This window comes from Nilaparvata lugens, chromosome 1, assembly GCF_014356525.2.
Source record: "Nilaparvata lugens isolate BPH chromosome 1, ASM1435652v1, whole genome shotgun sequence".
In the NCBI taxonomy this organism is placed as follows: domain Eukaryota; kingdom Metazoa; phylum Arthropoda; class Insecta; order Hemiptera; family Delphacidae; genus Nilaparvata; species Nilaparvata lugens.
This window is the reverse complement of record NC_052504.1, coordinates 1,226,654-1,241,686: the sequence shown is the minus strand read 5'-3', so window position 1 is coordinate 1,241,686 and position 15,033 is coordinate 1,226,654. Positions and strand designations below refer to the sequence as shown.

The 15,033-nt window shown below is 38.7% G+C and overlaps 1 protein-coding gene across 1 annotated transcript in view; it reads left to right on the top strand.

Moving 5' to 3' along the window:
* The window catches only part of LOC120351137 (gastrula zinc finger protein XlCGF17.1-like), a 34,259-nt gene extending 29,151 nt beyond the window's left edge, over positions 1–5,108 (top strand). The window contains exon 3 of the mRNA XM_039427334.1: positions 4,755–5,108. Coding sequence (XP_039283268.1) covers positions 4,755–4,772 — 18 coding nt within the window. The 3' untranslated portion in view covers positions 4,773–5,108. The remainder of the gene's footprint in view (positions 1–4,754) is intronic.
* Positions 5,109–15,033: the final 9,925 nt, after the last annotated feature.

Genomic DNA, 15,033 nt, shown 5'->3' with positions numbered 1-15,033 from the left:
GCCCATTCTTTAGAACTCTTATAAAACTTGATGGAACACACTTTAACCGAAACACCGGTCTGTGAGACCGGAGGCAAGACTATTTTTTCTATAGTGGCAAAATTGTGAATCAAAAATTGCTGCCCGCTCTAATACCTTCTCCCCCACTATTCCTATTTTTTACCGGTCTAGAATATCGGATGTTTTGTCTAACAGATTTTGAGCATTCAATTTTTTCTAATGTTTTTCTCTTCATTATTTCGGTATTTTATTGACATGTTTTTAATTTGGAAAAATAATTTTTGTAATTTAGAAAACGTTGGTTTAGGAAAATTGATGACAAAGGATGATTTATCAACCATACAAGCCCCAGCCTTTGGAACTTGTATCAATACGATGCTTCACAATGAAGTGTCACAAAATAAACATTCACTTGACGAAATAGATGATTCTGACCACTATAGTTATTTATGAACTTTTCTTGCTAATAAAATAACTGGAGGCTGAAAACGTTTGCTCAAACAAATTTCTTGATAACAATGAAAAACATTATTATTTTCAATGATAACCTTTCAGTTTTGCTTTAAAGCCTATATTGATAAAATATTTCTCCATGATTATTGTTCTGAGTAGTAACTGATATATCTTACACAGATTTTTGTATTGTGTGTTTTCTTACATCCAACATCATACATTTATTACATATCAATGTTTCCAATTTTTTCTATTCTTCCATCACTTAATTTGCAACTGAAATCTATATTATTCTTTACTATAATTGAAATTTATCAATGAAAAATATTTAAATTCATATTTAGTAGAAAATATATCAAATATAACACTTTAAGCAAGACCCGGTCTGTGAGACCGGATGTTTCGGTTAAGGTCAGTTCGGACCATGTTTCGGTTAGAGTGTTAAGAGCCGGTTTCCGAGCTTGGGATTTGGCTAAGTTCTAGACTTTAAACTGCTGGAGTAAGAAAATTGGCTTTCCGAAACGGGGCGTAGTCGTAGTCATTGTCAAATTCATGTTTGAATTTTAATTTCAAAAACTACAAAATAAAATAAAGAGAAAATAGTGTAAAGTTTCAGCTATTTTGAATTATTTAGGAATGTTTAATCTCGTCAAGGATAAACGTTTCCAATTATAGAAATGAGAAAATAAAAACTGCAACTATTGTTATAAAAACTGCGACTACGGTACGCCCCGTTTTGGAAAGCTAATTTTCTTACTCCAGCTGTTTAAAGTCTAGAACTTAGCTAAATCCTGAGCTCGGAAACCGGCCCTAAATGGTGACATTAATTTTGTCCTAACGCTGCCAAACTTGACATTTTCTTTCTAACATCTTTGAATACTGTCCAGTCACTTCTTTGATTATTGGTGGAAGATTGATTCCTACATTGATGCAGGTTTGTTTTTTCAGATTGATTAAAGATAAAAAATGATGTTTTCTATTTCCTTAATCAAAAAACTACTAAGCCAACTTTTTAGTAAACTGGTAAAAGTCATTGTAGCCTTGGCTATGTTACAAAGAAAAAATAACACCCACTTTTATCCATATCTGTGGCTCTGACCACATTATTTGTCTTCAACATACCCTTACCGTACCTCAAAAATTTATTCCAGTGTACAGTTTTTATTATTGAATATAGTTATTTGTATATCTAGAGTGAAAAGTGCTGTTTTTTCTCCCTGAGGGAAAATTTTGAAGCCCGAGGCAAAGCCGAGGGCAACAATTTTCCTGAGGGAAAAAACATTTTTCACTCGTGATATACACAACATTTTTCCTCCACCTACATTTTTATAAAAACTGCAAATACAATAATTTTAAAAAACGTACGTGACCAAACAGTGTGTTACAACATAATCTTAAAAATGTAAACAGAAACAGCTGGTTTGTAATCACAGTTCTCCGCCGACAGTGCTATCTGTCGGCAAAAGTTGTAACAACAATGGCCGCCACAACTACAGCTATGATGAAGTTCCCGTTTCAAATTTGATTAGTTAATGAGGAATATTTGTTGGCTGGTATTTTGAATAACATGGAATAAAAAAAATGTTATACATTTTTTTAGTATAGTGATATGAAGTTTGTAATAATGTTAGCATACAAACATAAATTTCATATATTGATCAAATGTCTGATTGAGGTATTGAATTTAGTTGGTTTAATGACTACTCTATAATGCTTCCTCATCTGAGCTTAGACCTTCTAACCTATTTCAAATGTACGTTTTTAAAATAGAGATGCTTCCCATGTTATTTAAATAGAGTCACTTTTACGCTCTAGGGAGTTTTCCTGTTTTTCCGCCCAAGAGCGAAAAAGTGACACTTTAGTATCATGTTCCAGGGAGTAAAGTAAAGCACTTTAGACAGGAGGTGGAGGAAAAATGTATTGAATATGATGGAAGGCTTTTTTTGAATAGGCCTACATTGTAGTTGGTAGTAGAACTAGAAATGTGAACGAGAACTAATCTAAAATGGAGACTTGTTATAATACATTTGGTTACCATAGTGAGGTCCATGTTATAATGGCAGTGTACGATTGTCAATAATGTTGCTAACCTTATCTATCAATATCGGGGGACCGAGCTTCGCTCTGGAGTACAAAAGCATAAACAATTTATTACGAAAGAAGAAATTATAATATATTTATAGTTCATACAGGAAGGTTCTAACTAATCACAGTGGATTAAGATTAATTCCCAGAGGAACGCAAAAATTTCTCTCACAAAGGCCCGGTTGCACAAAAGCCGGTTGAATTTTAATCCTGATTAATTACACATAAACCAAATCAGAGAAGACCATTTCAAAAAGATGGCTCTACTGGAATTAATCAGGATTAAAATTTAACCGGCTTTTGTGCAACCGGCATCAAGTACCTGATTGAATGATTTCAAAAGTTCAACAGCTGTGTCATAATTTTGTCTCAGTCCCAAACACATGTACTCGCTCACTCACTTCCATCATCAACAGACAACGAAATTATCAGCTGTTTTTCCAAGGATGAATAATAATTATCCTTTTAATGTCCTTCAGCGAGTTTTTCCAGGGATGAGACCTAGTGAAATCGAATTTTTATATTATAAACCTACTATGTTCTGAATTTTGTGATAATCGTTAAGCTGCGTTTAAGTTATTAACTTAATCCTTAATATCGGGGGACCGAGTTTTGCCCTGTAGTGTAAAAGCATAGAAAATGTGTAACGAAAGATTGAATTCATAGTTTATATTTATTTATTCATTTTCTCAGTCATACAATTATTTTTACAGTTATATGAGGAGGCACAACATGCTTATGCCCAAAACTGTCCCTTTTCAAATTTATACTACAGTCCAAATCAAAATCTAGGTTAAACTACTATCACTCATCAAAGTAACAATTTATTCACACTTCAAAAAACAAACACATCATCAATATTACAAATAGATATACTTATGAATTCGATTTAGAATTATATACTATGTTTGCTACAATATTTTTTATACTATGTAGGTACTATTCAGATTCTACACTAACCATCTAGTTACTATTTTGGTATTTCTGAAGTTAACATGTTTTCTAAAAAAGAGAAATAAACGAAAATAAGTTTTTCTTGCTGATTTTTTTTCTTTTGAGATCAGCTGGATGATCCCACACATATGCACTCGATCACCATCTTCCATTACCGTATCGACAGACGACAAAATTTCCAACTGTTTTTCCAAGGACGTATTTATCCATTTAATATACTCCAGCGAGTTATCCCAGGGTTGAGACCTAGTGCAATCGAATTTTCATATCATAAACCTACTTTGTTCCAAATTTCGTGAGAATCTGTAGAGCCGTTTTCAAGATCTGGTCACATACAGATATATAAACAGACATTGCTCATTTAATAGTATCATCATGTGAAGGCCTATGATAAATTATGTTCAATCTAATAGAATCTATAAGAATCAAGTTATTAACATTTTGTTAATAACTTTAGTGTAAACGCAGTTTAAGAGCCGTTTTCAAGATCTGGTGATATACAAACATATATAAACAAATATCTAAACATACAGAGTGGGTGGAAAGTACGAGAACGGCTTAATATCTCGAACACAGAGGTAATTTTATGGTGCGTGTGGTTGGGGATCCTACCAAAATTGAAAAAACCACTTCACCATGATTTTAAAAGTCTGGTCCGCCATCTTGGATCTGCCATTTTGAATGCAACTTTTTTTTAAATAGGAAGGTGGTCATATGATACATGATTTCGATATAGAATTTCAAGAAAAAATGAATGGCGAAACCGCATATTGGTATCTCAAACCGTTTTGAAGATATTCACATTATTAATCAATACTATTCAAAGCAGAAAGGAGAGAAAAAGGTATGAGAATGGCTTAATAACTCATAAAAAAATGTGATTCCAAGGTGGGTGTGATTGGGGATCCTACTGAAATTTAAAATACTACTTCACTATGACATTAAAAATCTGGTCCACCATCTTGGATAATAAGAATTGAAATTATATAATTATTTTTAAAGAACTTGCTGCTGGCGATCTATTTTTTATCTGTAGTTTAACTCTAGTTTCATTTTGTAGGGTTTCTTGTCTTGAGTTTTTTGGCAAATGAGTTGAACAAAATACTTTAGTATGAATATAATCATAAAACATGTATATAATGTCTATTAATAGTTCAAATAGATAATTATTAGTTTTTGTTTTCAAAATTGTATGATAATAAACTATTAGTAACTGTCTCTTTTTGTTCTCTTAGCACATTCTTAATCTTAAAATATCACAGTTTCAGGTCTCAACATAGAAAGATAAGATCCATCTAATTTACATAGTTTTCTATATGATGCTGACGTCACGATGGGGCGATATGACAGTGGATGTTGGCTTCATCGACTTTTGGTATGAATATACAAGGGGGCGTGTCTATTCTATAACTGGTTTAACGTTTAACTCAAAGACCTTAAAGATGCATAAAGATATCTCTTTAAGGTCTTTGGTTTAACCCTTTGCTCTCCCCTGGCCAGTGTCACTGGACATGGTACAAATGGCTTTTTACATGGCACAAATACCATAGTGAGGTCCACGTTATAATAGCAGTGTAGGATTGACAATACTGTGGCTGTCCTTTTCTATCATACAACAAAACAGATAGCACTATCACTCTCTTGCTTTGCAATGTTGTCTATTTGCCAAAATATTTTATATTCACTTTTGACAGTGACTACAAAACTGACCAAACAATATTCTTAGCTGCCATTTTTTTCTTCATTCTATCAAATTACTTGAGTACACAAGTCATATAATTGATTTAAAATGTATTTTTGAAACAATGGAATAATTTTTAAACATTACCGTATGAGAAACACAAATAAAATACCTGAAATGACATTTTAAAAGTTGATAACTAACCATCCTGGTCTTCATCCAAGCTTCAGTTAGCCTACCCGTATATGTTAGACCTACCATACTCATACCAGTATAAATAATATTGAAAAGTTATTTCAGAATTAATCCATTGAAATTACTTATTTTTATATAGGATTTCTATTTTTCTATTATTTTAAAAAGAAATTGGAATAGAAAACCTACCAAATAACTTAATTTCTGTTGTTTTCAAATCCAGATTGTTGTATCACAGCTTTTTAAATTAGCTGCCATTTCAGGCTTGTATAAAAATAAAAATGATCTCAGGTATGATAGCAAATTTTTGAATCAAATTATGAAAAAATATATTTTCTTTATAAATTTGACATTAAATTAATTATTTTATCATGGAAATGATAATTGACTGAAGCAAAGCTGAGGTCTTAGTTTCGACTTGATCGGCTTTTGTCTGTTTGTTTGTACCACAGTTACAGTCACAGTTATTGTCTGATTTGGATGAAATTTGGTTTGCAATTTCTTTGAAACAAGGCACAGAAATTGAACCTCTGGTTTTTTTGTAATATTTGAAAAACCAAACTAACCTCAATCCAGAAAGGATGTGTCTTTGAAGATACAGCGATTCATTGCCATACTTTTTTGCATCTATTGTTATGAGCACATGGTTGGCGAGTTGGTTAGACTGTGGTCTGTCACTGTTCAATTCTTGTTCCTGCCATTGTTATGAGCACATGGTCGGCGAGTTGGTTAGACTGTGGTCTGTCACTGTTCAATTCTTGTTCCTGCCATTGTTATGAGCACATGGTCGGCGAGTTGGTTAGACTGTGGTCTGTCACTGTTCAATTCTTGTTCCTGCCATTGTTATGAGCACATGGTCGGCGAGTTGGTTAGACTGTGGTCTGTCACTGTTCAATTCTTGTTCCTGCCATTGTTATGAGCACATGGTCGGCGAGTTGGTTAGACTGTGGTCTGTCACTGTTCAATTCTTGTTCCTGCCATTGTTATGAGCACATGGTCGGCGAGTTGGTTAGACTGTGGTCTGTCACTGTTCAATTCTTGTTCCTGCCAGATTTTTTTGCAGATAATGCTAATATTAATATTGTTTTATCTTATTCTAATAATATATATATTTATAAAATAAATTATTATGAGATAGAATAATTCAATTGAATCATCTTATTATTATTATTAAATTGATTCAACAAATTAATTGGATAAATTATTTTAAAAAAATCTTCATTGTATTGGAGTCCAATACTGCAGTTGTAGAGAAAAATGTGTATGATTGTAAAGGTATAAAGGTAATTTTTTTCCTTTTTGTGTAGTTGAGAAGTTGATATTCTGGTAATTATTAACATTAAATTAAAAAGACCAAGAAATTGTCAAAAAACCACAGATTTATTGATACTTAGAAATACTGGTTTCGGTAATTACACCATTGTCATTCTCTGATAATGAACAAAACCGGTCTTTCTGAGTATCAATAAATCTGTGGTTTTTTGACAATTTCTTAGTCTTTTTCATTTGAAAGGTATGTAGGTATTTGATATAAAAGTACTCCTTGATAAGTCCGGTGTCCCTGGAAACAGTGTCTCTAGCACTTTCAATGGAGAAAATAATAGATGACAATCATGGCTAAATCTTCACAATATACTGTACTGGCCCTTTTCATCAGATTGAAAGTTGTATTCATGAGCGAGGTCTACTGTTTGCAGAACTACTAGTTATTATTAGATTAAATTTAATGGGATGAATTGAGTAACAGCTGTGTACAGTCAGTGGCAAAATGGAGAGACTTGGCAACGTTTTTCTCCTATCTTCCTACACTGCCATTATAACGTGGACCTCACTATAGACACGTGACGTGACCTTAGGAAGTTCCAATCTTGGTCTTCTGATTCGCTTGTGGCAGTGAACAAGAACGATTGATCCGGATCAGTAAAGTAACCCAAACCTCCTATCTATACTATTACAATGCGGAACTTTCTAACAGGATGGCGGATTTATGTGCCAGGGTACTATAGTGAGGTCCACGTTATAATGACAGTATTTGATCAACTTAGGTTTTGCTATCCTTGTCTATCATTGGACAAAGCCGATGCTACTATCCTTTTCTAGGTCCACAACAGCGCCAATTATGTTTTTGAAAGTGTAGAAATATGATTAATTGAAAACATACTTGCAGAGAATCAGCATTGCTATTCTTTTATCTTTATCCACTGTCATTATAAGGTGGACCACACTATAGCCGAGTTTATCAATAAGCAATTCAATTCAATAATCAATAAGCTGTTCACCGAAGCGTGTGGGTGAAACGAGACTATATCACATCACAGTATACAAACAGTATGAATGGAAACTCGACTAGTACCCTGGCACAAAAATCCGCCATCCTGTTATAGTGAGGTCCACGTTATAATGACAGTATTTGATCAAATTTGGTTTTGCTATCCTTGTCTATCATTTGACAAAGCCGGTGGTACTATCCTTTTCTAGGTCCATAACGATGCCAATTATGTTTTCGATAGTGTAGAAATATAATTAATTAATGAAGAGAATCGACATCGCTATTCTCATTATCTTTATCCACTGCCATTATAACGTGGACCTCGCTATAGAAAGTTCCGCATTGTAATAGTATATAGTAAGGTCCACGTTATAATGACAGTATTTGATCAACTTTGGTTTTGCTATCCTTGTCTATCTTTCGACAAAGCTGGTGGTACTATCCTTTTCTAGGTCTACAACGGTGCCAATTATGTTTTTGACAGTGTAGAAATATGATTAATTAATGCAGAGATTCGGCATCGTTATTCTTCTATTTTTATTCAGGCGGAACTGCGAATATCGTGCAGGCCGGCGGAACTCAAAATATCTTGTCAGCTGGTGGAATTGGAAGTATGTGGAATTAGAAATATATCGAACTCACAATATCGATCGTTATTAGCGAGACTGTGTTATTGTAGGATGAAACAAATTTATCGCAAAACAAATGAAGGGTTCTATAGTTAACCTAAAATAAATTCATCAACAGTCATCAGTCTTGTTTGAAACAGAAACAGAGTTTTGAAAACTTGCATAATATGTACATGACTATTATTTTATGAACCAATATAATTTTAATATATAATGAGCTATGAATTACCCTAAGTGGGTAACTATAGTGAGGTCCACGTTATAATGGCAGTGGAAAAGGATAGGAGAACAGTGTTTGTGATTCTCTGCCTTGACAGATTATATTTCTACATTGTTAAATAACGATCTGGTAGCGTTGCAGAGCTAGAAAAGTATAGCACTATCTGCTTTGTCGAATGACAGACAAGGATAGCAAGTCCAATGTTGATCAAATACTGACATTATAACGTGGACCGCACTATAGTCCATATCATTCCAGAAAATAAGTCAGACTTGAACCATTTCTCAATCACAAACACATTACCAGTACTCCCACTTTGGCACCAATATTTTGGGTTCCAGATATTTCCAATTCCGCCATCTGACAAACAAATAATTTGAGTTCCAGATACTCCCAATTCTGCCTAGCAACATATTTTGAGTTCCAGATATTTCCAATTCCGCTGTCTGACAAATATTTGGAGTTCCACCCAGCAACAGTTTTCAAGCATAGGACATTTAACATTGATATTTTGAGTTCCAGATATTTCCAATTCCGCGGCCCCGTTTCAATCAGGTACTTGTGGATGAAAATACTGCGTGAGGTCTACTATTCACAGAACTACTAGTACAGACAGGATTTACTCTTATGGACGGTACAAGAGGAGGCTATGGTTTAATACTTCGCGAGGTATACTGTTCACAGAACTACTAGTTATTATGCTGCATCTACTTATTGGCCCAATGGAGGCCAATGTGTGGATGGGAGGTTTGCAATGCTGGCCAAATTGCAAGCTGGACCAGCTTACTAGGCCAGCGACTGGGTGAAGTACCGACTATAGTGAGGTCCACGTTATAATGACAGTAATTGATCAACTTTAGTTTTGCTATCCTTGTCTATCACTCGACAAAGCCGGTGGTACTATCCTTTTCTAGGTCCACAACCATGCCAATTATGTTTTTGACAGTGTAGAAATAAAATTAATTAATGCAGAGAATCGGCATCGTTATTCTTCCGTCTTTATCCACTGCCATTATAACGTGGACCTCACTATAGGCACAAGTTTTGGAGTGAATTTGACCTTATTCAGCTGGCAATACACAAAAATATTGATAGTTCAAATCCACATTTCACTTTTCAAATAACTGTATAACGTTCTCTATCTGTGCAAGCAATTTCGACTTTTTGAAAATCTATTTTTCAGATAGGGTGCTTCAAGAATTTTTTTTTTAATTCGAATTGGAAAGAAAGAAAATTATATTGTGTTCTATAAATAATTTTTCAATTTATTAAGAGTATTTTTTCAACAAGTAACATTGTTAATTGTGTGACTTTTTTGATGATAACAATATTCTACATCACTGATTAAACAGCTGAACAGGTACCAGGCAGTGAAAGTCACAATCAGCTGGAAAAAGCAGACAACAAATTCAGTTCCCAGTAGTCTCTGTTCCAAGTCACACCAAGTTGAGTCTGTGTTGTGAAAGTCGTTTTCTTTGCAAGTGTTTATAAATATTTTATTACAAGCTGTATTTAATTAGTAAAGTCTACAATTAAATCAAGTGATAATCTAGTGGTTATTGAAGTAAATATGAAACAGTGTAATTTTTTCCTGCGCTACTTCTTGCTTTAAAGGTTAGTTGAAGTATCTTTTTTTAAGTGTAGCCTAAATTCTAATTTTGAAATGAACTTTCTTTGAAGCTTTCATTTTAGCCGGTTTATTATTATTAATTTGTTTATTATTCATCTTTAACTTTGTTGAAATTTTGAAATTACCACATACATTATAAAGTAAATTTATTTCCAATTTTCTATTTCAATACTGTAGGTACTTCTGTTTTAAAATATTTTCCTAGATATTAGCCTTCTCAAATACTTCAAAATATATTTTAAAACAACAAATTGTCTTATCATTCTAATTTAAATCATGCTAGTCTATATTAAGGCATAATTTGATTATTTCAATGGAAGTCAGCCCTATATTTTTACTTAGTTATGCTATTTACAATGTTTTATTTTTTATAGTTATATGAATTCAATATTATTTGATCAAGTTATCTTTTTTAGGCATACTTTTTTGAGGTTTGGCAAATAGTTCAAAATTCGATACCTATTTTTCCAATTAGTCTGGTCTTTTAAATTTGAGAAACAAACTTTAATAAGAAAATACATTTCTATTCCATAAGATATAATCATATATTATCTATTTATTTATAAAGTTGACAAACCACACTATTTATTAATATATTATGATTATTAATCTAGTTTTCCTTATTCCTCCAGGATTGATATACAACTGAAGTAAAGATTATCAGAAGACATCAGTTATTCGTGAAGAACAGCTCTACTACAATAAGATATGGATCGGTGAATTTGGTATGAGTTATCTGGTATTTATATTATGACAGGCTAGAATTTTCTAACACTCTCCCATAATACAGATGTTAGGGATGTTTTTGGTGGTTACTATTATAAAACAGTTCAGGCCTACCCTCTCGGCAGTGTCAAGCTCCGTCTGGTTGGTTCTGAGTCCAATGGGTGCTTTCAAGTTAGAGTCAACTGACCTGCAGATCGCATTTCCGTGCCAACAACTAGACGGACTTGTGCACTGTTTGTTTGTGGTTTGTGGTTGACTGTGAAGTAAGACAATCACTATGAATTGGGGTTGAGTGGTCAGGGTCCCGATAGGCTATTTGCAGTTGTCAGTCGAGTATTTCATTTCTGATCAGTGCCCTTTGTGGTGGTTCCACAGCTTTTTCATGATGGTTGCGGGCTCAGTACAGCACTAATTTGATGAGCAGGTGGAGTACTATTACACTGTGGCCTGGTCTGATCTGTTCTATGAGACTGGCTGTGCAAATATTAGATGACAGTGCCTTCAGCAAACTTAGAAAAGGGAATAATAGAATTTGAGTTGAGAATTAGAATTAAGACATCATAGATCTAAGTTTAGTTTTAAGACTGAATGAATATTAGCAAAGTGTAGCCTCTAGCCTTTGCTAGTTGGCGGGGGAATAGAAAGTATAGCCTCTAGCCTTTGCTAGTTGGCGGGGGATTAGAAAGTACAGCCTCTAGCCTTTGCTAGTTGGCGGGGAAACTGAAAGTAAAGCCTCTAGCCTTTGCTAGTTGGCGGGGGATTAGAAAGTATAGCCTCTAGCCTTTGCTAGTTGGCGGGGAAACTGAAAGTATAGCCTCTAGCCTTTGCTAGTTGGCGGGGAAACTGAAAGTAAAGCCTCTAGCCTTTGCTAGTTGGCGGGGAAACTGAAAGTGAAGCCTCTAGCCTTTGCTAGTTGGCGGGGGATTAGAAAGTAAAGCCTCTAGCCTTTGCTAGTTGGCGGGGAAACTGAAAGTAAAGCCTCTAGCCTTTGCTAGTTGGCGGGGAAACTGAAAGTAAAGCCTCTAGCCTTTGCTAGTTGGCGGGGGATTAGAAAGTACAGCCTCTAGCCTTTGCTAGTTGGCGGGGAACTTGAAATGAATGCTATCTTTGATAGCTTGGGGTTGAACTGATTTCCAACCTAATTTAGGAGTTAACTTGCATGCAATTCAGTTTATAAGTAATACTATATCGATAAAGGAAATACACAAGTTTGTCACAATGTAAAATTGTGACGAGAAAATAATAAATAATATTATTGAAAGACGCTCGGCTATCAGCAATGCTAGCCGACCGCGGAGATAAGGGAGGTACCGATGGCGCACCATCTTCCGCGCATCGAGACGTTTTCCACCGCCTCTGGCGGCGGCTCAACTCCATCCCCTCCACTTTGGGGGAGTATTTAAAGGCCGGACGAGCCCCAGACCACAGCATTCCGCTCACAACCTTCCTGCTCCTTGTACAGCGGCCCGTTGGCTGCCGTACGTCCCTGACCTCCCATCTCCCTAGGGCACAGCGGACCGTTGTCTGCCGTCCCTGACCTCCTATTCTTCCTTTTCCCCAGGGCACAGCGGACCGTTGTCTGCCGTCCCTGACCTCCCATCTCCCAAGGGCACAGCGGACCGTTGTCTGCCGTCCCTGACCTCCCACCTTCCTAGGGCACAGCGGACCGTTGTCTGCCGTCCCTGACCTCCCATCTCCCTAGGGCACAGCGGACCGTTGTCTGCCGTCCCTGACCTCCTATTCTTCCTTTTCCCCAGGGCACAGCAGACCGTTGTCTGCCGTCCCTGACCTCCCATCTCCCTAGGGCACAGCGGACCGTTGTCTGCCGTCCCTGACCTCCCATTCTTCCTTTTCCCCAGGGCACAGCGGACCGTTGTCTGCCGTCCCTGACCTCCCATCTCCCAAGGGCACAGCGGACCGTTGTCTGCCGTCCCTGTCCTCCCATCTCCCTAGGGCACAGCGGACCGTTGTCTGCCGTCCCTGTCCTCCCATTTCCCCAGGGCACAGCGGACCGTTGTCTGCCGTCCCTGACCTCCCATCACCCTAGGGCACAGCGGACCGTTGTCTGCCGTCCCTGTCCTCCCATTTCTCCAGGGCACAGCGGACCGTTATCTGCCGTCCCTGACCTTCCATTCCCCCAGGGCACAGCGGACCGTTGTCTGCCGTCCCTGACCTCCCATCTCCCAAGGGCACAGCGGACCGTTGTCTGCCGTCCCTGACCTCCTATTCTTCCTTTTCCCCAGGGCACAGCGGACCGTTGTCTGCCGTCCCTGACCTCCCATCTTCCTAGGGCACAGCGGACCGTTGTCTGCCGTCCCTGTCCTCCCATTTCTCCAGGGCACAGCGGACCGTTGTCTGCCGTCCCTGTCCTCCCATTTCCCCAGGGCACAGCGGACCGTTGTCTGCCGTCCCTGACCTTCCATTCCCCCAGGCACAGCGGACCGTTGTCTGCCGTCCCTGTCCTCCCATTTCCCCAGGCACAGCGGACCGTTGTCTGCCGTCCCTATTCTTTCTTTTCCCCAGGGCACAGCGGACCGTTGTCTGCCGTCCCTATTCTTCCTTCTCCCTAGGGTACAGCGGACCGTTGTCTGCCGTCCCTGTCCTCCCATTTCCCCAGGGCACAGCGGACCGTTGTCTGCCGTCCCTATTCTTTCCATCCCCTCAGGGCACAGCGGACCGTTGTCTGCCGTCCCTATTCTTCCTTCTCCCCAGGGCACAGCGGACCGTTGTCTGCCGTCCCTATTCTTCCTTCTCCCAAGGGCACAGCGGACCGTTGTCTGCCGTCCCTGACCTCCTATTCTTCCTTTTCCCCAGGGCACAGCGGACCGTTGTCTGCCGTCCCTGACCTCCCATCCACCTAGGGCACAGCGGACCGTTGTCTGCCGTCCCTGACCTCCCATCTCCCCAGGGCACAGCGGACCGTTGTCTGCCGTCCCTATTCTTTCCATCCCCTCAGGGCACAGCGGACCGTTGTCTGCCGTCCCTATTCTTCCTTCTCCCCAGGGCACAGCGGACCGTTGTCTGCCGTCCCTATTCTTCCTTCTCCCCAGGGCACAGCGGACCGTTGTCTGCCGTCCCTATCCTTTCTGTCCTTCCTTTTCCTACTCCACTGGAGCGGAACCGAGGCCGTAAGGCCGATACAAAATTACATCAAAGTGGTGTCATCAGAGAAGATAGTGACCTTCACGCCATCAGAAGCACCAGGAGGTGCTGTTCACGCCAGCTGACGCACAAAGAAGAAGGAAGAGGAACTTCGACTTGCCTCCTTACCCCGCCCACATTACGACTGAGCGAAGTCATCCAGGAGCAACACCTGGGTATCAATCACCCACCTCTGAAGCTACTCAGGGTGTACGTGATAGATTGGCGCCCGCACTTGGGGCACGAGGCAACGAAGTAAGAATCATGAGTGAACAGGGAGAGTCTGATTCAGACGCTCAACACCAGCAGCTGACAGAGGATCAGTCGGTCGAGGACATAAACCCCGAGGTGATAGCTGACCCCAGAGTTTCCTGGATCTATAGATTGAAAAAGGATGAGGCATTCAATCTTCTACAAGATTGGGGCATGGTGTCATCTGGAACACTTGCTGAGTTGAGAAGGTTGTTAGTAGAACAACATAAGAAGATGGCTGTACGTTATCCCAGCCTAAGACCCGGAATAGTGAGCAGAGGCAGTGGGGGATCCGGACACTCAGCAACAGGTACTCATGCTGAAGTTGGAACCAACATTCACACAAACCCCCTCATGGACCCAGGGGCGGTATGTGACAAAGTAAGAAGCTGGAGACTGTCATTCGATGGCCAGTCAGATGCTCCCAGCTTCTTAGAAAGGCTAGACGAGCTACAACAAGCCTATGGGCTCACTGGCAACCAACTACTAGTCGCGCTACCTGAATTACTGGTTGGTAAAGCTACTCTATGGATGCGTAATCGTCGTGACCAGTGGAAATCATGGGAAAATTTTGTGACAGATTTCAGATCACGCTACTACCCACTTACCTATGAGGCGGAACTGCGAATATCGTGCAGGCCGGCGGAACTCAAAATATCTTGTCAGCTGGTGGAATTGGAAGTATGTGGAATTAGAAATATATCGAACTCACAATATCGATCGTTATTAGCGAGACTGTGTTCATGTGGGATGAAACAAATTTATCGCAAAACAAATGAAGGGTTCTATAGTTAACCT